Source organism: Falco punctatus, assembly GCF_963210335.1.
Source record: "Falco punctatus genome assembly, chromosome: 4".
Lineage (NCBI taxonomy): Eukaryota > Metazoa > Chordata > Aves > Falconiformes > Falconidae > Falco > Falco punctatus.
This window is the reverse complement of record NC_137583.1, coordinates 23,540,991-23,565,032: the sequence shown is the minus strand read 5'-3', so window position 1 is coordinate 23,565,032 and position 24,042 is coordinate 23,540,991. Positions and strand designations below refer to the sequence as shown.

Below are 24,042 nucleotides of genomic sequence, written 5' to 3'. Positions count from 1 at the left end.
TTTTTGTTCCTCGAAGCCCCCGGGGTGTGTGTTGCAGCTCCGTTATTCACATTCCTGTCTTAAACCAGCCGGGGGGAGCCTTGTGAAAACATGTTCATGCACGTGTTTTGCAGCAGTGAGGGAAGGGCAGAGCAAACCCACCATGGCCCCGGGGATGCTTGGGGATGTCTGTGGCCACCCTGGCACCAGTCTGCGCCGGGGGAGTTAGACCTGCGGTACCCCTGCTCTGGCGACTGGGAGAAGCACCACTTGCTCGGCTCCAAGCTGGCGTTGCTAAACACCTAATGAAAGATCATAAATTGAAAAATGTCTTATCCATAGGCAGGTGATGTCCCGAGCATCCCTGAAGGCCTGCGCTGATGGACCCGGTGCTGCGGGCCCTCCCTCGGGTGGCAGCATCTTCGCTTTCTAACGGGTTTGTGGCCCAGACATCATGGAATCTATATTAATTTAAATATAATTTTTATATATTGCATATTAATTTAGAGGGAGAGAGAGAGAGAGAAAGACCAAGGGAGAGTTAAAGGTGTTCAAGTAGGGGAAATATTCTCATCTCATCTCACTGCGGGTGACCTTGCCTTCAGTGGGGTTTGAAATCCCGTTTGTTGCTTTCGAGGCTAATTCTAGTGTAGACTGCCCTTGCCTTGCCTCCAGAGGTGATGTGCTGCCCGTGGCTGGGTGTCCTGGCCGTGCCCTTGGGGGTCCCATGGGCTTGGGCAGCCCCACTGAAGTGAAAAAACCAAAGTGTACACTTGAGAGTCTCCTAACAATTGAACCAGCAATGAAATTGCATAAAATTTCTGGCTGGAAAGCTGCTCCTGAAGCCACACTGGTGCCAGACTGAGCAAGAGTAGGCTTCACGTGGGGCTGGTGTCCCACTTTTTAATTCCCAGAGGTTTTGCTACAGCAGGTGATGTAGGGGATGTATATGCATTACTAAACCCCTCATTCTTATGTTTCCTTAGCACTGTTGAGACTAATCCGTACTTCATCCTGACATTTCACTGGTTTTAGTTTTGTGAAATCAGTATCCTTATAAAAATATCGTGTATCTACTTAGAGGGGAGAAAGATTTATTGTTCATTGTAACCATTGCTGTTGAGAAAAACACATGAGGTATTTCAGATACATACCATTTTCATGCTCATTCATCTTGAGCGCTATGGAAGAAATTTGTGATATATTTTTATTCCATTTTGACGTTGTGCACAGACATATACAGAAGACTGCAGTGGTAACTGAGCCTCCAAAATTGCATATAATGTGTGTAACACCTGGTGTTAGTAGAGAAATAATTATAGTGCTTAAACTCTATGGCAGGTGTCAGGAATAAAAATGTTCTTTCTTCCTCATTTAAATATACAGGGGATACTCTGCACAGAACAGAGTGAGTTCCAGCCTGTCTGCCGGAACTCTCTGCCGCCTTTATTTGAGACAAAATAAGTCTTAAGTCTCGGAACCAGATTTCTGACTTTACGCTGCTGGGGTGTGCACCAATAAGCATTTCATCATTTAATAGAATTATAAGGAAAAGGTAGAATAAGTTATCTGTATGTAATTTTTATTTGCTTGAGGGCAAGGAAGGTGCCTTTGCAGACTTAAGATGATAAACGTACATCCCTGTGGGGCCTCTTTCCTTGGGCTGGTGGGATTTCCCAGGCAGGAATGTCGGTACGCCCTTCCCTGGAGGCAGTGGGGACCTGCCGGTGCCCCATGCTCCTCTCCCTCATCCTCTGCGGAACAGCACCTGCTTTGAACCATGGGGTTTGGGGAAGGCGTTCCATAGCCTCGCGGGCAGAGCCGGCTAAGCAGTGCATGGCGTGCCGGGCGGCAGTGGCCACGCTCTGTGGCTGCTGGCCGGGGATCTGGCTGGGCACTGGTGCAGCAGGGCTCGGCAGGACGGGGCTGTAAGCACGAGGCACCGGCAGGGGTTGCTCCTTGGGCTTGCAGGGAAGCTGCTAATCTTGCTTTTCATTTTGTCCGGCAGCTCTTCGTGTGCTTGCTCTCTCAGCCTGCGGTAGCTTCTTCGTGGTGTAGCGGGGTGGTGGAAATGCCTGTCCTCATCACATCAGTGTGGAGTGGAAAGGCTTAATGTGGCATCTGAAGCAGAATGAGGAAAGGGATGGGAAAAAGATGAAATTGAGAAAATCTCTTTAGAACAATTAATATGTGTCAGTACATAGCTCATCAAATGCAGTGCATAGGCAAATAGCATCATTTTTAAAAGGTTAACACCTTGGCAGAGTTAATTGCTGTTCTTCCTCTAAAATTCCAGTGTAATTTCTGATTTCTTACTCTGTTGTTTATCTTTCAGCTAAGTAGATTTTAAAGAAAAAAAATATTTATGCCAGTTAAGCATTATGGCTTAAATATTTAAGTAAAGCTAAGCAAATGAAACGTAATAGCATAAATATTTAAGGAAAGCAAAGCAAACAAAAACAGAAACTTACACAGCTGAAGGAAACTGCCTCAAATCTGAGGAAGAAAACATTATAGCCAAAAATTTGTACATTAATCATTTAATCACTGAGTTGAGTCATTTTGTGCATTAAACTTTTTTTCCTTCAGATGTTGGGGTTCTTTTTCCTCGTTCTCTGCAGTGCCCTCAGCCTGTATTTTGCTTCTTTGCATGCACAGAGTGGATTCTGAAACTTGTGCTTTTCCTTAGGGAGTGTACATCTTTGCCAAGTATTATGCACCACAAATATTTGTGATACAAGATCCGTTCAATAGATGGCCCATAAGCAAGTATGTGGTATTTATTACAGCAGTAGTTATGTTGACCTCCTCTGTCCAGTGCAAAAACATGTATCTGTGACAAGACTGTGTGGGTCAGCAAAGCCGGTTTATATACCCAGCACAGCAACGCTGTAGTCTAAAACAGGCTGAAGCAGCCTGGGTGCTATGGATTTAGCAGTTAACGTACAAAAGGGCAAAACAGTTTTAATGTCATCGGTGCTCCTGTGGGACAGTACCTAATTCAAAGAGACATACAGTGATTTATGGATTTCAGTGCTTTTTCCTCCTGGTTGTGCAGAGGAGGCTGGAAATGTGAAGGGCTCTGGTTCTTGGCCATGAATACATGCATCTTCCCATAGCAATTCTTTATTTTTATTCCATTTACATTTTCTTTTGCTGAACAGACTCATGAAGGCAAGCTCAAACACTTTAAAGGGAGCATACTTGGGGAAAAATGATTTGCCTCCTCATCTTGCCTCATTTCTCCATGAGCCTTGACACGCTCAAAAGCCCTGGACTTCAGGTGATTTCCTTGTGGACATCTTCCTCCCGGCACATTTTTCCTGTGTGAACGAAACCTGAGTTTTTTCCTTGTAAATAAAAACAACCTCTGTAGAACTTGAAGTGCACTGGCTTTGAAGTTATGATTGTGTTAAGCAGGGTAATGTGGTGGAAACACTCCATCAGATTGCCTTCGTGGTGCTGAGAACAAATGCCTGATTAGCTGTTCCTGTGGCTGGAGTGATTCCGACAGAAACGTGGCAATAATCAGCTTGGGAAGCAGGACGCAGTGTTAGAGATCCCACCCTGCCCGAGCTGCTGGTGAGGGGTGGTGCCCCCCGCATCCCTCATCCCCACAGCCTTGCCTTCCCAGCAGCAGGATGCGCCACTGCCACCGCATCCCGCTGGCTCCCCCATCGTTCCTGCTCACCTGGGAGAACTGGGGTCTGTGGGCTGCCCCGGGGGCTCCAGGTGGCCACCTGCACCCCCACGGCAGGTCTGGGCTAGATACAGAGCTGCAGCTCACCCCTGCGCTGCGCAGCTCCTGAGCTGGGGGCTTCCCACAGCCCCCATCCCATCTGATCCCACCCCACCTCCCTGGTCAGGTTGGTGCAGCCAGGACAGGCGGTCACCCCCGGCAGAGGGAATGCTCCAAGCCCAGCCAGGAGCTGCTTTCCGTATTGGCTGTAGATGTATGTTACAGCCTGATGCACTTAATACTTAGCTCTTTTCTTAACAAAGCAAATCCTTGTTTTCTCAGAGTTGATGGGTTTAATATTTATAATGTTTATTTATAATGCTTGTAAGTGATAACAATAATTGGTCCTTTTCCACACTGGAAGTCTCTTAATTTATTAAACGAAGGTGATATTTCCTTGCTTGAAGACTGATGCTGATTTCTGCTGTTCAGATAAGTACACTGTACCCTCGGTTATGATCTTAGATAGCAAACAGAGCAGCATTCACATTCATATTATTCACTTCTTATTGCACTAGAAAATGAAGAGGGAGATTTCTTATTTATTGGATTAATTAACTTTTTTACTTGTGATATCTGTCAGCTTTTGGATGGGAAGGAAAATTCGTTTAAAAAAGATCAGCAGCATCTTAAAACCCCTTTGCTACTTAAGTAAAACTACTTCAAATATGTTGAATGCATTCAGAAAAGTTCATGACAAAATATGTTTTTAATTTTAAAATTTTCTCTGTACTGAATAATAGAAATGAACGCTAAAGTTCATGAATAGAATTTCTGGTTATTGACTCATTTTAATACTTTACAGCTAATTGCTCTGATTATAATGTCTGTTTTGAATAGTTTCATTCTGTCTGGAACTGGGAAACAAGTTTTCCTGTTATTTCAACTCCCGCTTGGTTTCTGCGCTTTGAATGAGGCGGCCGTGGAGGAGAAGCCGACTGAACAAATGGAAATTAATAAAATATTCTCCCTGCACCTGCGGAAGAAACTACAGCTGATTCATAGTTTCAGCACTGCTTGTAGGTATGTAATTGGGAATTTCTCCCAGTTCTGCAGTCTGACTACCCCTGAAACTCCTGGTACAGTTACTGCGTGGTTATGTAGTGGTTTGGTTGAAGTAACGAGGAATCTCTGTAAAGTTGGACCTGATGTGCCCTGTCACATTGAAGTTTAGTTTTTAGAAAGAAGATGTGGTTCTTGCTAAGTACAAGTATGTTTTTGCTTTCTTAAGTTACCTGTTGGGGAGACCTGAATGTAGGTGTGCATGTACTCGTATAGCTGTGAACCGCAACATAACCCCCCTGTTCAAGGGGGTAGCCTTCTTAGCATCCCGAATGCATCATGAAATATGATACAAAATAAGCATTATGTGGCCGCTGTGCTGAATCTTATTTAGGCAAATAGGAATTTAGCTGTTTTCCTCCTACCTTCCTTTCCACCTAGAAAAACAGAGTACAGTTATACAGTGTCAGCAGTTTCTCCTGCCGTGGTGGAGCAAACTGTGGGATTTCTGACCTTAGATTCTGTGTTTCAGTTCCAAGATTACTTTTTTTAGAAATTCTTCTTAGTTGTTTTTTTCCTCCTTATGTATGTAGTATTTGTCTTTTGTTTGTTCGGTTGGTTTTGTTTGGTTTTTTTTTGTTTTTTTTGGTCAGATAGAAGCAATTCATCAGCTTCAGTTACGTTATCTTTGTGAGAGGAAGTTTGAGGTTTTTTTATTTTTTTTTTTTATTTAAGTGGATTTGCTTTACAGTTCTCCTCTGGTCACCTTTTGAGCACCATGGCATCTTTGGTCTCTCACGATTTCTTCTCTTGGGCAGATTTGAAAAGTACCAGCTGTGAAAATAGTTACCTTCAAATTTGCAGACAACAGATCTCTGCATGCTGTTCCTGTGTGTCTGCCTTTCTTACAGGGATTTTCATGGGGGCAGCGAGGAAGAGGAGGACTCCCCAGCAGCCAGCCCTCACCCATGCCAGCTGCTCAGCTCACATCCCTGAAATTCTTGTCAATCCAACTCAGGCTTCCCAGGAGGTGGTAGGAAAAAGACAGGCATTGGGATGCTGTGATACTGAGAGTGTATCAGAAGAGGCTTTATGTTCTGAAGATAAAGCTGTTGCAGGATGAAGGACCCAGGGCTCAGCACAGCCCCCCATCGTGGCTGCACGGGCTCACTGGGAGGAGCGACCTTGAAACTAGAGAAATGTCTCAGTCATAAAATCACAGAACAGTTTGTGTTGGAAGGGACCTTAAAGACCATCTAGTGCCACCCCCCTGCTGTCGGCAGGGACATGTTCACTAGAGCATTGCTCAGGGAGCAGTGTGGAGCACAGTTCTGCTGTCTTCTCCTCCACCAGCTCTCACAGCAGTGCACATGGGGAAAAGGAGCCTAAACTGTCTGCTCTGGTATTACAACAGGCTTAGTTGTCCTGTCGGGGCAATGGATAGCTATTGCAAGGCAAACAAGTCTTCCAGTTGCCCCCTGTGGCAACCAGGACCCAGCACTTGAAGAAAGCCACAGGACAGAAGTGTTCACATGGGTATGGAGCTCTCTCCTTCCCTCCTAACCCTCATTTGCAGCTTTGGCTAGCTTCCAGGCATCGATCCCTGGGCTTTTAGCTACACATCAGCTTTCAGAAATATGAACTCTTTATTCTTCCTCCTCTGTTCACAGTAACGTGGGTGGAAAGCTGTCCCTCCTCCGGGTGTAGTTGCTGGTATCCCCAGGGACAGTGGAAGCCCCTCCATGTGTCACAGGGCACCTCACTGGGCTGAGCTTTAGGTGGGCTTCCGTCAAGTACTCCTGAAACTCCTAAAATAAACCACGCTTGGTTATCTGGTCATTGATGGGTGAGCTCTAATGAAACAACAGAGCGCTATCATGCAGATATGTTTGCTTTGGTCTGCTTTTCCCAAGTTCCATGGAACTTGGGATATTCAGGATATGTGGGGTCAGCAACACCACCTTCCATCTGAGGAAACCTCTGGAAAAAGCCTACTGATGTGTGTAAAACACTCAAAGTAGAGCAAAGAACATGGAAACACTTGAAAAGGAAGTTGTTAGCTTTCTATGAGTGAGTTAGTAGTATTAGGTAGTATATTATATGAATGGTTATATTCAGAGAAGGTTTTGTGTAGGTCACAGCAAATAAGGCCTGGGGCTCATGTTGAATGATGTGACTAAAATGTGGGAAGGTTGCTAATTAAGTTATACTGCCCTGCTAGAGTCTTTTGGGGAAAACAAAATAGTTTATGCTAACACCTAATTGAAATTAAAGGACGTCTAATACTGTATTAAGGGGACCAGCTAAGGTTGTACAACCAACCTTTGGTTACTTCCAAAGCTCAGTGATTTCTCCACTATGTCAGCATCCTTCAGGGCAGCTTTCTCTGTGACACGTAATGTTTAGTGTGTTAGTAAATATACAGCATTCTGTGGGCCAGCGGTTGCACACACTCACAGCCACAGAGCTGTGTGTAGGTACAGATCAAAGTTGAGGAAACTTACCAAGAGAGCGAATTATCAAAGCAGCGGTGAAGTGGGACTTCAGCAAATGATGGGTGTTGTTGAGTGAGTGTGTTTGTGTCACTCACGGGGGCAAGGACTGATGGCTCAGTGTGTAAGGCTGGTGTTTCGCTTTATCCAGGTGCTGTGCCCAATATCTTGTGCCCTCCTCAATAAATTTGTATACATCCTTGCCCTCTAGTGTCTGCATTTTGTACGTCACCCTTGCTTAGTCTGAGTAAACATGCCGGTCTATGTATGCATGTGTGTGTAAGGACACACCAGTTCTGGTTTACTTCATTGCTCGGTGTGCTGCTTGTTTCCAGATACGAAGGTAAGGACCAGACAACGGTACCGTGATCAAAAATGATTGAGAAATTTCTGGAAAATTCTCCTTTCTAAATGTATTCCTAAATTGCACTTTCTTTTTCTTTCTCATAGTCTACCTTTTGGTTTCTATGTGTCTACAGGTAGATATTATTGGATAGGTGTCTCCATGCACAGCTTTGCCAAGAAAGTGTGCTTGGTGGGGTCCTCTTTAGAGGCAGACAGCTCTGGTGATGAGCTGTGAACCCTGAAAAATGTCATGACTTAAAGCTTGAAGGCTGCAGTCTTTTCCTTACCAGGTGTGCTTTAGTCATCGGTCATCACGTATGTGGAAAACCTTGCCCTTTGAGAGTTGCCTGTAAGTGTGACCCGCTGTGTGGTATGGATCCCTGCCCTGGGGACAGCTGGCTGCTCAGTGCTGTCTGGTTGGCACTGGCGACTATTTGAGAAGCAAAAAGTTACCTTTCAGGTTGTTATTAGCCCCTTGAAAAGGCTGCAGAATACTTCCAACATCAGAATGTGCTGCAGAGAAGAAAAGCAGGTCTCCCTGAAAGCAGCCCTCTGTAAGAAGGAGCCGCAGTGCTATCCCCGTTAGGCTGAGTGCAGGGGTGGGCTGCGGTGTATCGCTGTACTCCTGGTTTGTTAAAAAAACGATGCAGCTGAAGTTTTCATTACAAAAGTACTGTTGATTTTCATGTTTTCCTCCCCTTTCCTACAGATTACTAGGTTTTCCTGGAGTTCATTTGCTCCAGTTTCCTACTAGAATGGCACAAAGCATGAAGCTGAAGGCTCTGTAAATCCCCCAGTTGTTACGGTACCTGTTGAGGATGATCGCAGCCTTGAAAGCCGGGCCTGAACAGCATGTGGCAGCCAGGGAGCTGTAACATTTCTGTGATTTACTGCGTTGTTTCCGAGTAAACTACAGCTATATACAGATGCAGATAATACATGCACACATAAAGTCATCACACACCTACGGCTACTATATATATAAAAGACAGAACAGTGTGCCTTATAAAATACAGTGTCTTGCTGAAAAAGGAAAGGGAAACTCAAGTGAAGGAAAACAAAATAAAAATAAGTCTTGGAGAGTTGTAATATCACCTTTGGAAGAGTCAATATTTCTCTCCCGGTTGGCTTGTCAGCTGTATCTACTTAATTTCATCTTCTGATCTAAAAAGGTAGATATGTTTGTGGGAGAGAAGGGTGTGAAAATGACAAGAGAGGGATGAATCAGTCTAGGTGGAGAAACTGAAAAGCTGTGTGTGTAGAAAGTGGGTTTTGTTCCAACTTAGATTTGTCTTTCCCTAAGCTAGTGCTTTCATTGTTAAGAAATCTGGAGTGTTCATGAATAATAAGAAGAACAAGGTACAAAAGGTAAAAAAGTCCCTTGCAGCTGCCTAGTGTGATTTATTCTGTAAACAGATGACATAAACCACATATATTTGTTTATCATTACAGGGCTTCCCGTTGGTTTTGGTTCCTTATGTATGAAAGATCCCAAGACAAGTGGAAGCATTTTCCAGAGACTTCTAGCATGAGAGGGTACCAGCCCAAGCAAGCCCCTCCTTGGACCTCTCGTCGGCGCTGGGCTGGCTGCGCTGTACTCCACGGCAGCGTGCCAGCCCGCGCTCAGCGAGGGGTGAAGGCAGGCATTGGCTGCAAGGTCTGTGTGGCTTCTCAGCATCTGCATCCTCTGTGAGTGTAAGAGCCTGCAGGCACCGACTGGTGCACATCATACTTCTTTTGGTTTTCCTCTGTAAAACCCTGCGGGCTTTGAAAATGTAGTGCATGTCATTCATCCTCTGACCGAAGTACATTTGGTATATGAATTTAGCGAGCATGGCTCTCTATGAGCCATATACCCCATACACATACGCTTCCCTGTCATTCAGTTTTTCCTCCTTTACCATGTGAATATTGTAGATCTTTTTTTTTTTTTTTTGCTGCAGTTTCAAATCGTATTTACTTGACAGCACATCATTTGCTTACTTAATCAGCAGACACCATCTTCCAGCCTTCACACAAGAGATGAAACTAAGAAGTATTTTTAGGACAAGGAATGCTTCTGAAGTAGCAATTAGAGTGTTGGGATCAACTTCACAAAATAAACGGGTAAGCAGATGTACACGAAGGCAAATATGCTTGTGAGGAAATGTATTTTGTGCTTTGCATGCTTCTGTATCTCACAATCATTCATCCTCTACAACAAGACTGAACACTCGAGACAAATCTCCATCATAAAAAGTGATACGTGAAAAGGCTGTATCAGGGGTGCTGATGGCCCAGGTAGTCCTCTTCTACCATGATGCAGCTCTGGCCTCTATGAAATCCAAGTTAATTCACTGTATTGTTTATAGCATTTTTGGTTGTCTTTTCCTTACTTGTGTATCGTTCCAGTTTCCCCACGTAAATAACATCTTAAGCTTATGGGTGGCTAAGAAGGATCCTTGCACTGATGGGAATCCTGAAAAGAGTATGGAAGCACCAACCAGAAGACATGAAGAGGCCAGAAATATTCCTCCTCTTCCTTAGCAATGCTCTGCTGCCTGGCTTTTAATGCCCTGGCTTTTTAATCTCTACCAATTCACTAACCCTCTTTTCTAGGCACTGGAGAAGGCACATGCAGGATAATTTATCTGCTCCAAAGCCACATGTGAAAGAGCAGATACAGGATTATACCAACTGAAAAGTTAGAGCAAGCCTCTCTTATCTTATGATTTAATATAGTAGGAGACAGTCGTTTCTATAAGTTAAAAAGCAATAGATTGAGATACATTCATCACAGATTAACTGAATTTCTTCCTTGAAGGGGCTCATTGGAATGTATGTGATGTTCATTTTTGTGTGAGATGCTGTTTAAAACTTTTAACAACAAGATAAAAGCTTGTGACTAGAAGAAAGAACTGCTGTCATTGCTGGATTTAATAAATCTTTGGCTGGGACAATAAGCCTGTGATAAAGCCAGACAAAGCCTATTGCTTAGAAGTTATTTTGGCAGGTGGAAAGGAAAGACATTCTGTCATTGTGGTTTGGAGCCGTGCATATCCCTGAGCATGCTAAACCCTTGCTGGGGTCCCCGGGGAGGAGGCAGAAGCTTTGTCTGTCCCTGACGATGATCATGTACTCGCAGAGTGGCTGGGTTGGAAAGGACTGCTGGAGTCTAACCAGTCCCATGCTTAAAGCTGGGCTGGCTAGAGATGGCCGGATGCTCAGGACTGGGTCCAGTTGGGGTCTGAGTATCTCCAAGGATGGAGTCTCCAGTCAGCCCAGCCAGCTGATCTCCATCCTCCTGCAGCTCCCTTGTGTGGTGGCACAGGTCCCCAACAAGGGTACATGTCTGGCAGTCATGGAGCCCATCAGAAAGCCAAAAACATGGAACAAAATAAGGCTTGGAGCTGTGAACCATAAAGTAGTCCCCTGTTTTTTTTATTCTTCCCATGCCCAGAAAAATTACGCATTCTTTGAAAGAGAAATTGTATATTTCTTCTGAATAGACTGGGTTTCTTTAGACACCATCTTGCCAGTTTATCCTCTAGTGCTGACAATCTAGCCACATACACCAAAAAGTTATAAGAATATTTATCCACCTAATAAACTAGAAGCTCACAGATGGTGTAATTAAAAGGTGAAAGAACCTAAAGTCTTTGGAATTGAAGCATTTAGGTAGAATGTTCTATCATTGGGTACAATTGTTAAAAAACTAAGTCCCATCAAAAATCTCCAGTTTGCATTGAGATTGTTAGATACAAAGAACTATGAGCTAAGAGCTGATATGAAATTGACATCATTAATTCTTCAGGAACATTTCAGATTTGTCTTCAGTGCTAATGCAGGTCTGAGATGGACCTGTGCAAGAGGATGCCTCAATTTCCACCAGAGATATCGCTGCTTCTGTCACATCCATGAGGAATGAATTAGCCGCTGCTTAAAACAGAAATCCGCAGTAGACAAAATAGAAGAGGTATGTATATATACCGTATGTATAGAGATAAGTACAAAATGTATATATATGTTTATGTTCACGTTCATTTCTGTATGTTAAGACTCAGAGTGAAATCAGGCAGCATAAGATAGCTCTGTGGCTTTGGGACACTGGAAAACAGTTTCTTCTGGCTATGTGGCTTGATCCCCTGGTGTCTAAGGAGGAATTTGGACATTTTTCCCTGTAGTTGAGACATCTTTAGAGCAGCATCTTCCCACACCCCCCGCTGCCCTGCTGCCCTCACATCCTTGCCTCAGCAGAGGCGGTTGCAGCCTCTCCATCAGCCACCTGTATCTGTGAGCCCCCTGCCTGCATTCAGACTTTTGCAGATGTGGCTGTGACGTTGCTGTAAGCTTGCAGACCCCGTTGCTCAGTGAGAAGCCGCAGGGCAGCGTGACAGGGGCAGCATCTCCCCGGCACAGCGTGCCAAGGGGCCGCTAACCTGCAGCGTCGCATCCCCATGGCTGCAATTACACAGGGAGCTGTGGCAGCAAACACAATTATCGCCTAACAAACCTTAAACAAAGAGCTGATTCATGCTCTGTTGCCCAGTTATAACACTGTAGCGCTAATTGAGAACTGCAGCCAACCAGCACCGTGCTTTCCTTCCTGCGCCACCCTGAGCGCCAGGCGCTCGGTGGAGTCGGGGACACGTGGCTGGGCTCCCATGCTGAGTAATCCTTCACAAATCATTTGTTACCGATGGTATAGGACTTCCTATTGGTCAGATAAAATGTCGAGCTTTACCCCTTCCAACAGTTAAGAATTAGAGAAGAAAATTGCTGTTTGGCAGCACGTCCGTACCTGCATGTGGGTAGTAGAGAGGCCGCTGAGGGACAGCCTGGATCAAGTGCAAAGGGAATTACAAAAAGTTTTTTCTCTAAAAAAACCAGTGTTGTTTTCCTTAGGTGAGGGTTAGAAGTAAGAACTAGGACCTGCTGAACTCCATGGGACACAGTAAGTGACACTTTATGATGGATGGAGTCATAAGATTAGGTTAACTAAAGATTTTTATAGCAGCTAATGGGTTCAGAGAAATAGCTAAAGCTACTCAAATACATTTTGCACAGACCATTAGGCTGCCAAGAAAACCCATTTGCTGGCTGAATAGCATCAACAGTCCACGTGTTATTCACATTGTATAAGTACTATGAGATGAATTACATGTAAAATTAATTTCACTGTTGAAGAAGGAACTGGGACAAGAAGTCACATTTTGGTAAGTTAATGAAATTAAGTAATTTCTTTTTCGTGTATTTGTAAATGAAAAACAATAGACAAATACATTTCCTACTGTAAATTAAATAGTCCTTAAAAGGAGCTCACCTCTTTAATAAAAGCAGCTTGGCTAGATGAAAATGGCTGGTTGGAAAGTGAGTAGGCAGGACACCGATGAAGTGGTGTTTGCAGGAGTGCTGTATTTTGCATTCAAGGGTTAGAGTGGCAAGTTCCTGCTAAAGCAGGGAAGGTTATTTCATTTGCCTTCTGTACTTTCTACTGTTCTATTTTATTATCATAGAATCATTTAGGTTGGAAAAGTCCTTGAAGATCAAGTCCAACCATTAGCGAGCACTGCCAAGGCCACCACTAACCCATGTCCCTAAAGTCCAGCCTGCCCAGATCATGCTATTAATAGGAATTAGTTGGTACACTTCCTCAAGATCCTCCTGTCTTAAAATTTCATAAACAGACTAAAAGTTAACATTGAGTCACTTATCTATGAGCTAAATGAGTGTTTATGCTTTTCCATATGTTATTGCAGTGCATAAATTCGTACTTCACTAAACACTACCCACATGTACCCTGAAGGATTCATTTTTTTTGTCCTTAACTAACACTTGTTCAACAGCTTGAGTCAATGTGTGAAAAAATTACAAAAGAAGCTGTGGTCTAAAAAAAACCCCGGTTTTTAATGATAGACCTTTAATTTATTGTTGATTAATCTGGGGACAATGTAACCAGTTCTGTCTCTGCCCGCCAGAGGAGGTGTGCCTCTGAGGCAGGGTTTGGGAAGGTGCCCATCTCTCTGGGATGCTCGGGCTGCAGCGAGGTGCCAGCTGCCCCCCTGTGCAATGAGGGTTTATAGTCAATATGTAGGTTCATGGGTTTGAATTCTTACACATCTGAGCATCTTAAGTAAAACACAACCACAATCCTGTTTTTTTAATGGCCAAAAAACCTGTAAATACACCTTTTTTTTCTGCTTAAGGAAGATTTTTACAGTCTTTGAAGGACAACAGAAGCATCAGGAAAGAGAAAAGAAAAGCAAACTCTTTGCTTAACAGCACCCTTGATGCATCTTTGTCAGCAGGGACTGAACCTGGCACTTTGGAGCTGAAACTGTCAGCACCTGCCCAAGCTGAAAAATAAAACCTGACAGCACGGTCACAGTAATGTGATCCACCCCTGCAGCCCGCGGCGGAGGGCCAGTGTCACCCAGCGGGAGCAGGATGTGTGCGTGTGTCCTTGCAGACTCTGGACCGTCCTGAAGACAGCAGTGCTGCTAAGGTCAGCTTTCCAAGCGGGTGGCAAGTGGTCTCCTCTTCCCGTTCTCTCTCAATTACTTTAGCACGGTGAACCGGGGACCTGGTGCAAGCACTTAGCTCGACATACTGCTGTGGCATCACTAGATCAGTGCACGGTGAGCAGCGTTTTTTGTCTCCCATCATCACCATGTCAGAGAGAAGCAAGGCATTGGTGTGCAGGGAGCTGGCAGGCATCGCCCTGCTTGTCTTATTCCCTTGCCCCAAATCCATACGTGACAGAGTCCCACAGTGGCCTGAAATAAATGATCCGTACTTAGAAGAATTCCTGCTGGCTGTAAGTAAACATTCACCATCTTGGCTTTAAATAATGCTAGAGAAAAATCACCATCATTAATATTCACTATATGATTTAGCTGTCTACAGAATGAATAAAACAAGAGTAATAATCCAGGAAAAAAGGGGATATGCATCAATTTTTATGAATTATTCTGAAAAGGCAGTCTTTTATATCGGCATACTGTTAAACTAAGAGGGATTGTGCATGGAAGCATGTAATCCTGTACGGTATACACTTAATGGTGAAGGTATAGGAAAGAGGGTGGCAGAATGTAAGACACATCCTGGCATACAAAGATGAACAGACCAAGCTGTTTTAAGTCTTAAAGCTGATGACCATGGCTCCCAAGATAGGAAAATGATTCTCAGACCAACGTTGCACCCTTTTGTAGGCCTATGCTTCCATGCCACCCCATCTATGCCTTGAAGAAGCCTATTGAGGCCAGAGGCAGCATCGTCTGACGTGGGCTGGCTGCACTGACTGCATCCTTACCTGTGGTTCCTACCGTGGAGGCCCTGAGGAAGGACCGTGTTCGTACAGGAATTCGGCAGGTTTGCAGACCAGATTTTTGTCTCCATGGGCAGGAGGGAGCAGCACACACTGTCTTCCTTGGCCACGGGGCTTTGATGTTCTCCTACAGCTACCAAGGTAGGATTTTGGATCCCTCTGTGAACGCCTTCCAGGAGGGTGTTGTCTGACCTGTAGTTGCCAAAGCAGATGAGATACTTTCCTCTGTCTTCTTTTTGCAGTTGTCATGATTCTTAACTACATAACCAGGGCTTAGATGCACCTTGTAAGTCACAGGCTTTCTTTCCCCCTATTTTTTCGGAGCATGCCTGGGGCAGTGCCCGCGGCTCCCACACTAGGGAGCCCCGGGGTCAGAACCAGTGCTGTAAAGCTGCTGTTTGATGATGTAGCGGCAGTGGAGCAGGGACTTGGGACTTTGGAAGAGCTGGTACTACTGTGTTCTTACATGACGTGAGCAGAACAGCCCCACCATGCTCCACCTGCACACTGTTGGCAGGTTTCTGGAATCCAACAAGATTTTACAGGGAACAGTTGCTTCATCTCAAAATGGCTTAAAGTGGTTACCTGGTACCCATGGAAAAAAGCTAAGATCTACTCAAGTTCTGATCAAAATGTAAAATAAATTAATAAACAGAAACAGACAAGAGACCACAGAAAACCTGGGGGTTTGTGCCGCAGTGTTTTAACACTTTTACGCCACCGTATTGCAGAGCCTGTGCTGACTTGGCACTGAGATCTGAGGGCTGGGAAGTTGCTGGCGTGGGAGGATGGAAGCTGGTTTTCCCAAAGTCCAATTTACGCAGCCAGTTTACCCACTGAAGCCACCCCCTGCCCACGTAAAAGCTAGTCTTTACCAGTGCCGTTGGTACAGGCGTCTTTTCTGTGTGTGTGTGTGAAGGAACTGTTGGCATTTCAGTCAGGAGATCAGAGCCAGCCCTGCCGCAGCATGCCCTGCCCGCAGGGAGCGTGGCCGGGGAGCCCAGCCTGCTGCCCCGCTGTCTGACTGACCGCACAGCTGAGCCATTCCTGCCTGAGGGATTGCAAGCAATTTTCTTTTATCCTTGCTGAAAATGGCTCATTTTAAATCTCATTGTATTATAATATTCATAATATAATCATAATATTCATAATATAATCATAATATTCATAATATTTAGAGTCTTCATAATAAGAGTCTAACAAATGTTATACACCGGCAGTATTGTATGTGGATTATTGTCCTTTTCAGCCATCTGCCCACAGATGTCCGGATCTCCAGCCTTTTCTACCACTTACCTCATGACATCACTAGTGTGTCTGTTTAATTACCTGCTGCCATTGGTCAGGTTCTTTTACACCCACATTGCACGGTGTTGGGAACATGCACCTACTTCCTCTCCTGATCCTAAGAAGCAGAATTGGGCTTTTTGTTCCATGGATTGCAGGGACTGCGTATGGTGCTAATAACGTGATGGAGATGGTGACAGGGGAGGCAAAGAGAGATGTAATAGATTGATGACTAAGTGTTCCATCGACAAAAACGTATTAATAATTGAAAATAAATGACCACACATGCCTCTGCTTCCAGGGAGAGGCATGATGCCAGCAACGTGTCCCCTGTCTCCCTTTCCCCTGCAGCCCAACTGCCCCCTCCTCACCGTGGTATCTCTTGGCCTGGCAGCCATCAGCACTGCTCCTCTGGCTGCTGTTTACATAGCTCACCTTACATCTCAAATTGGGACTTTTTTTCCTTGGTCCTGATGACCAAGAGGGACTTAAAGGCATTGGCATGTGCTGCTCATCGGTGTGAAATGCAGCCTAGCTCTTCTGAGTGAGCTCCAGCAGGAGTTAGAAGGGAAAGCTGGTACTGTTCCCTGTGGGTCCATTTTCTGTAGAGGGTCTATTTTTGGGTTTGTACATTATATGCAGCCAAGTATACTACAGGCATAAAAAAACTGGAGGAAAAAAAAAAAAGTTGAGATCATTCTTAAGGAGAAAAAAAGAAAAAAAAAGAGTACTCCTCTTGGGCTGCAAAAAATAATAGTTACTGAAAATAAAACAGCTACTGAAAATAAATGTTTGGTACAAATAAAAAACTTGGTGGCTGTATGGAGAAAGCAATCAGCAAACCGACATCTTTGAAAATAAATGCACTGCTATGCACAAGCGGTTAGCAATGGTAGTTAAGGCAGTTTGACCCCTGCCCTGTCTGGAGGTCTTGGATTTACTGACCATGATTCAGGGTAAAATAACTTGGCTAAGTGTGATGCTGCACTGCTGCTGCTGCCACCCTTATGCACGGCTCTCCACAAGGACCCATGCAGGCACAGGGCTCGTGGCCCCGCAGGCTGTGCGCCGCAGCAGATGGGCAGCCTGCCCTGGAGCCCACCATTTTTGCCATGCAATTCTTAACAATTTGATGACTTAGTGCCTAGGAAGCCATCACACAGAAAGGCTTTGCCAAACTGCTGGCAGGAGTGAAGATACTCCTCTTAGCAGGTATTGCCGGAGAGATGCCAGAGACCCAACACGTGTCCCTCCCAGGAAGCTGAGTGCGTCCCACGGTGAGTACTTGAGAGGACCACAAATAACAGGTTCAAATGCAGCAACTTACCTCCCATAACCCTTCTTCCGTCTTTCCCTCAGTTAATATTAAATAAAGCCGTGACGACTGGCAAGCTGACAGTAAAACAGGGAATTGTAGCTGGCAGCCCCAGATGTGGGAGGTGTAAGTTCACATCTATTTCCTCCAGTGTGGGCTGAAGGTGAATAGCTGATAGAATCCAGCCTGTGGGTCACAGCACAAATCTTATGGGACTCTGGCTTTTGTAACTTTGTGCGTGCAGCCACCCTCAATGTACTCAAAACTTGTGTTTTTGAATTAGTTTTGGAAAAGGCCAGGGACGGTGAGGGCTGGTGGTGTAATTCTGACTGCATGGGAGAGAAAGGCAAAGCATCTGAGCTGGGTGGAAGCAGCGTCTCACCCCCTCAGCTTTTCTTAGTTTATTATTAATAATATTAATTATGCCTGTAGCACAAAAAGTAATTATCAAAATATTTTCCTAAACATCCTATCAAAAAGACCGTTTACCAAAAAACACTCAACTGTATTAAAGCCTTTTAAAAAAGCTCTTAGAAATTAATAAATACATTTGATTTGTGCTTTTATGGATGCACAGATTCTGTACATGGAAGCATTAAAGTGCATTTAATTATATATAAAGGCAATTAATGTCACAAATGAAGACTAAGCTCTGACTCAGCCTAAATAATTGTCATTATCTATCATATAGCATGCCCAGAAAGCTTATGTCTGTGATGATATTTATGAACAATAAACTTGGTGTTAACATACCAAAACCATTTGCGTATAATTCTGACTAAATAGTAAATGACAACAAAAAAAACCCCAAAAATCACTCCCATTCTTCATTTTTTCCTAGCATAATCACATAGGCATCTTTTACAGTATGTTCATCAGTTACAAAATGCTTCTTGAGCACATGCTGTAGGTGACATGCCAGAGCCCGACCGAGTGTGAGTACGTGTGCGAGTAGCTGCTCTGCCGCCCTGTGTTGGCAGCACTGCCAGGCAGTCGGGTGGTTTTTCCTGTGACCAGGGTGGCCGAAGCTCTGCCAGGTGAAGGACAGCTTCCCATGGAGGTGCAGAGCCTACCGTCACCTCTCAACTCGACATACACCTACCCAGGTAATCCTCTCTCTGCTCTGTACAGCCAGAGATCTCCATGCTAGAGACAGCTTTACTTTTACATGTTGGGGTTTTTTTTGCAGCACTTTGACTAACACAAGCTTGTGGTTTTGTTGTGTGTGTGTGGGGGGGTTGTTTGTTTGTTGGGGTTTTTTTAGTTTTTTCAGGTGGGAAATTCCATCAGCTTTCCTTGTCCAACCTTGGTCCTTCTTACTCGTGAAGCGCCCCATCACTGACAGCTGCCACCGACATGACATGAAGCACTCTAACGCCAAGGGCCAGTGACACTCGCATCTGCTCAGTTCCCAGGTACACCACCACATCCCCAGGGACCAAACCCAGTGCCGTCATACCAGTGTGTAGTCAGTGGGTAATAAGATGTATGAAAACAACAGTAACGCTGCACTGATGCTAAGTGCAGCCAATTGTAAACTAAAGGACTCTAAATGGAGCTAAGGACTCTTGTTTTTGTTGTTTAAAAATGTGCTGTGTGGGTGTAATAGCATGGTGTAGCTTGTGGAATAAAAAGAATGATCAACAGTCTACAATGCAACATCTTCACCTTGTAGAAGCTGTTCAAACAGTGCCTTGCTGGTGTCCTCAGTGACTCACTTCAGGTTTAATACATAAGTTTAGAGCAACAGAGCCAATTCACAAATTTACTAATGTGTTTATATTATTAAATACCAAAATTAATGCATAACTATTTTAGTACAACCAGCATGACTGCATATTAATTAGAAATTACATATGTTTTTATATATATGCATTTCTGTAAGTTTATATATGTGTGTAACATGGTTATCTATATGTGGAGATATATACATCTGTATAGAGTTATCAACGTACTTTATCATAGTTGGGTATAATCCAGATGTATGGGTATAGGGCTGCTGCCTTTAAGGCCACACTGTGTGTGGCGAAGCTGTCGGACGCTGGTGGCACACTCAGCTGTCCCAGCGGAGGAGCTGTGACGGCTCACACTGCACAGGCTGCGGCACACACCAGTGGATGACACAGATCAAAGCGAGCAGATTCTATGTAGTACTTTGATACATGAAAATATTTCTCGGGTTTTCATGCCTTCTCAATTTACTTACTTTTTCAGGCAGTGATCAAACTAGAAAGCCGTTCAGGATGGATGAATCATTTAGGACTGACCTGAACTAACGGAGTAGAGAGCTTTGATGCTGGTTCTGCGCACTTTCAGAGGAAATTTGGCCCCAACTGCAGTCAGATGTTAACCCACCAGCCAGCCAACCTTTAACAAACAACACAGCTCATGAACCAGAGGCTGGTGGTTGCTACATGCAATCAGTGTGAGAGTGGGTACGTGCATGCCCACACATGCCTCAAAAAATAAAATAAGTAGGAAAATTAAAGGCTCAGCTTTTATTCTCTGTTGGATCTGATACAACATGAGCTGGGAGAAGACATTAAAAAAAAACCCACCACACACACCCCAAAACTGACACCACTCCCTCCCAACAGCAGCATTTCCTCCTGCCACCTCCTTCCCCACTTCTCCAAAGAAAGTGAAAACAAACCAACAAATCATTTTTTTGCCCATTCAGAAAAAAAATTGGTGTCTTTGAGCAAGAATCAGTTTGATGGGCACATACTTACTTAGCCCAATGCTGGCTCTGTCCTTGTGTTTATGGGCAGTATAGAGAAAAAAGGAAAATGTTGCAGAGCCTCTGCCTTCATTTTTTGTTGGGCTGATCATTTGTTTCTTGCTAACAAAGCATTTACTTGGGCAGAATTACATCGTTTGTCTGCTGTAATTCATTATTAGATCGATGACTATTAAAACAACAACAGGAAGGCCTTGCAAACATCTCCCCAGCCCCCATGCTTGCACGCCTCAAGAGTCACTCAAGGTCTGACATGGAAGTCTTCATCACTATGCACTGTGGCCCATGTTGCAGCTGTCAAATTTTCTTTTGATGCTGATTAACTTCATCAGTATAATTGATCAAGTTGTCTAGAGAAAATGGGAGGCTAAATACTTTCCAAAGTAATCTTCACATTGCACCCAAACCGCTCTTACTATGCCACAGGCAGCGTGCAGGTGCCGTGCTGCAATTGGAAAGAGTCTCCTCTCACCTATTCCCTAAACTTTTCCCTTTCCCCACCCCCCACAGCTCACTCAACACTTGCCTGGCAGATTGACTTTGATTAGTTGTTCATTTAATTGCGTTCTGGTGTGCTACTGAACATAATAACCTTTAAAGGCATAAGAAGACGCAACAGCTGAAGGCAGCTTTGGAGACCATCAAACGCAGACAGAAGGGCTTTGTGCAACTGCACTTTGGCTTTTGGCGGTTGGTGTAGTTCCCAGTGCTTACAAAGACACTTTCTCCCCCTGCAGTTAGTTTCCAGCTTCCTCAAAACCTTTTCCAGTCCTGCTCTTTGTGCACAAAGGCTGAAGTACCTCTGCATTGGGGTTTTGGATGTCCACCTCTGAGAAGATCATCGAAACAAACTTTAGTCACAAGGGGGAAGGGGGAGGGAACAACTGAAAAAATATATTTATTGGAGTAAATAAAAAAAAGTTAAACAAATCCTTTATTGATACATTCTTGGATAATATCACAGGATCGAGAGAATGGAAAGGAAGGGAGGAGTTTGCGGCAAAGATTGGTTTCACTAAATTGGCACATAAGCAGCAATATTAACGAAATTACTTATTACAAACAGTATAAAACATACATGCTTTTTTTAAGTCCTTATCACACTGGTCAATCATGGTGGGGCATCAACAAAGAAAAAATCTCAAGACATGTAAAAGCCATATTCTTTCCTCCAAATATCATAAGAATTATTGAAATTATTGCAAAATAGTCATATACCTTAAATAAAATAACAAAATAGAACACAAATACAAATATCAAACATAAATTATTAACATGTACCATAAAATACATTACTGGCATGCATTCCAAATATCAAGACCTCTACTAAAACTCAGCAAAAATCCTTCCTGCTTCCTCTGCAGCCCATCAGTGGTGAACGGGGGGATGGGGGGGACGAGGGACGGGACTAACTTCGCCAGCACAGTTTTTGGTCTTTAAATTCTTTTTTTCTTTGTTTAGTTAAAAAAAATACTGTATATGGATTGCAGTGATACAATAGTACTCATACAAGTCATGTACATAGGTCTTTTAAATCCTTAGTTGATGTGCTAAGTCTGAGAGAATCGGGCCTCAATGAAACTGTGCATTCAAAAAACAAACAGTGACCTCGAAACAACATGGATGGCAATATGCAAAAATCCTCACAAACTGTACAGAAAGTTCAAAAACTTGCAGTCTGGAAGTACATAGAAAGACAGAATTAGCCCCTTAAAGTCCTTGTAGCTGGATGCAGCCTGCCCCGGGGAGCTGTTTCTCCCGTGCCGCGCCTGGCCCGGCGGGCACGGCGGTTCCCGCGGCCGGAGCGTGTCCAAGGCCACGGCCAACGGCAGCGACGTACTAAGCCCAGAGCGATGAAGGATATTTCAGGGAGCAGCCGTTGGGAGCGCGGGGCTCCTCTCACGCTTTCCCGCAGCATCGCCGTGCCCTCGCTCCCCCCGGGGCGGACACCCCGCGGCTCGGGAGGAGTTCTGCGCTAGCGGTGGATGAAAATCCTCACCCGTCCTCTGCCCCACGTGGCAAAACACACTAGATAACCAGGTTGTTATAACTGACGTACTTCTTTTTTGCAGCAGGGCCTGAAAGAAAACCAGAGAATGGTCAGAAACACCGACAGCCAGGGCCCCTCGGGAAGGGCTGGCCGCTGGTCCGGGAGCTGCGGCTGCAGGCAGGGATGTGCGGGGGCTCCCGCATCCCGGTGAGCATCCTCCCTCCGCACAGCCTGTGCTCGCGGACCCAGCTCCAGGCAGCTGGCCATGACATCAGCCAGAGCCGTGTTGCCAGTTCCAGCTATTGCTATAAACAAAACTACCACTGATTGATTTTGTTATACTCTTGCACTCTGTATGACTTCACTGCTGAGGAACCGTAACCACATCCCATTAAGATTTCTTTTTTTTTTAAAAACCCACAACAGTGACATTCTCTCCAACGCTTAAGTCTCCTGGGCCGAACCTGGCTTTTCTCATGGGTAAAGTTATTCTTATGCAAGTTTTATGACTTCTGAGAATTTTTCAATGTGGAGATGAAGCTTTCCTAATTATGACCTTCAAATGAAATCTGTTTGCAAACAGAAATAATTAAAACCAGTCAGTAATGACTTTGTGAGCAACACTACACATTTCTGTCAGTAAAAATTGCAAATATTTGCAGCTGAATAGAAAGCAAAATATCCTGCAATACTTAGAAGCGCTGGCAGATTAGGGACTTATCAACTGATGGCATGGTCTCCCATCAGGCACATCAACAAAAACATCACTATTTATATGCAAATTCTGTAACTAGAATGTAACTGCATGTACTGGACTTAGGAGATTTTATATTGAACTGTGTTCCAATGAATACAGAAAAGGCCTTTCCCACTTACTTCCAAAAAAAAAAAAAAAAAAAAAAGAAAAAGAAAGAAAAGTGTGAAAAGTATGTGTATGAAGTATGTATGCTCTTGGAGTAAAGATTAAAATCTAATATTCTAACTCACTGAGTTACCATGAGACCAGTTTAAGCTAATGGATATTCTCAAAAGGTTACAATTACCAGACATTGCTGTTATTATCAAGTATTCTTAAAAAGCATCTGTGGGTTTTTTGAGTAATTTGGATTCAGCAAAATACATTAATGTGAATCATAATCAGTCATACACAGAAAACCTGAATATATAAACAAACCTGATCCTCAGTGCATGCCCCAGGAAAATATACATTTGGAAGAGAAGAGAAAGGAATACACTGATTTCTGGGGGCTGCTGAGCTCCACCACTGCCCCGCCCTGGGGGAGCAGAGGTCCGCCAGCCCTCCGGAGCATCCCCCGCCTTGGGGCTGGCCATGAAGCAGTATTAACCAGAGACCACTACCAACTTCTCATGTGGCCTGCTTTTCCGAAACATTTGCTTAAATAAGGACAGGCTCCTCACCAACAATTCAGAATATTTTGAAAGTATAATGCAGGGGAGCACAGTCTAATGTAAGTGTTTTTTTTTTTCATGGTGGTCACTATCTTTTTTTACTGGCAAAGACAAATTTTACTGCTAGGTATTTTCAAGGCTGCAATTTAAGAACCTCCTGTGTAACTCCAGCACTTTGCAGTGTTATTCTGAAACCCTAATTCAGCTCTTTCACTGTGTTCCCGACCAGAGTCTGATCAATCAAGGCCTGATCCCACGAAATGCTGATCACCTTCAGTTCCTATTAACTTCTCTTGGACGTGAAGGTGTTCAACATGTGGCAAGATAAAACTCATTATCCTTCAAGGCTAGACTGCAAATATTCAATAAACTGAGGTATGCTATTAAATGCTGAAGAGAGGTGAAATGCAGCTGGAAAAAAAATATATCATCAGGAA

At 44.1% G+C, this 24,042-nt stretch overlaps 1 protein-coding gene across 2 annotated transcripts in view; it reads right to left on the bottom strand.

Annotated features, from left to right (window-relative positions):
- Positions 1 to 567: 567 nt before the first annotated feature.
- GRM7 (glutamate metabotropic receptor 7) overlaps positions 568 to 24,042 on the bottom strand; it is a 417,449-nt gene continuing 393,974 nt past the window's right edge. For both annotated transcript variants that reach the window (XM_080387562.1, XM_080387563.1), the window contains one exon: positions 568 to 22,283. Coding sequence is in view for 1 of the 2 variants with exons in the window: in XM_080387563.1 (XP_080243689.1) it covers positions 22,234 to 22,283 (50 nt within the window). In the remaining variant the exon portion in view is untranslated. The remainder of the gene's footprint in view (positions 22,284 to 24,042) is intronic.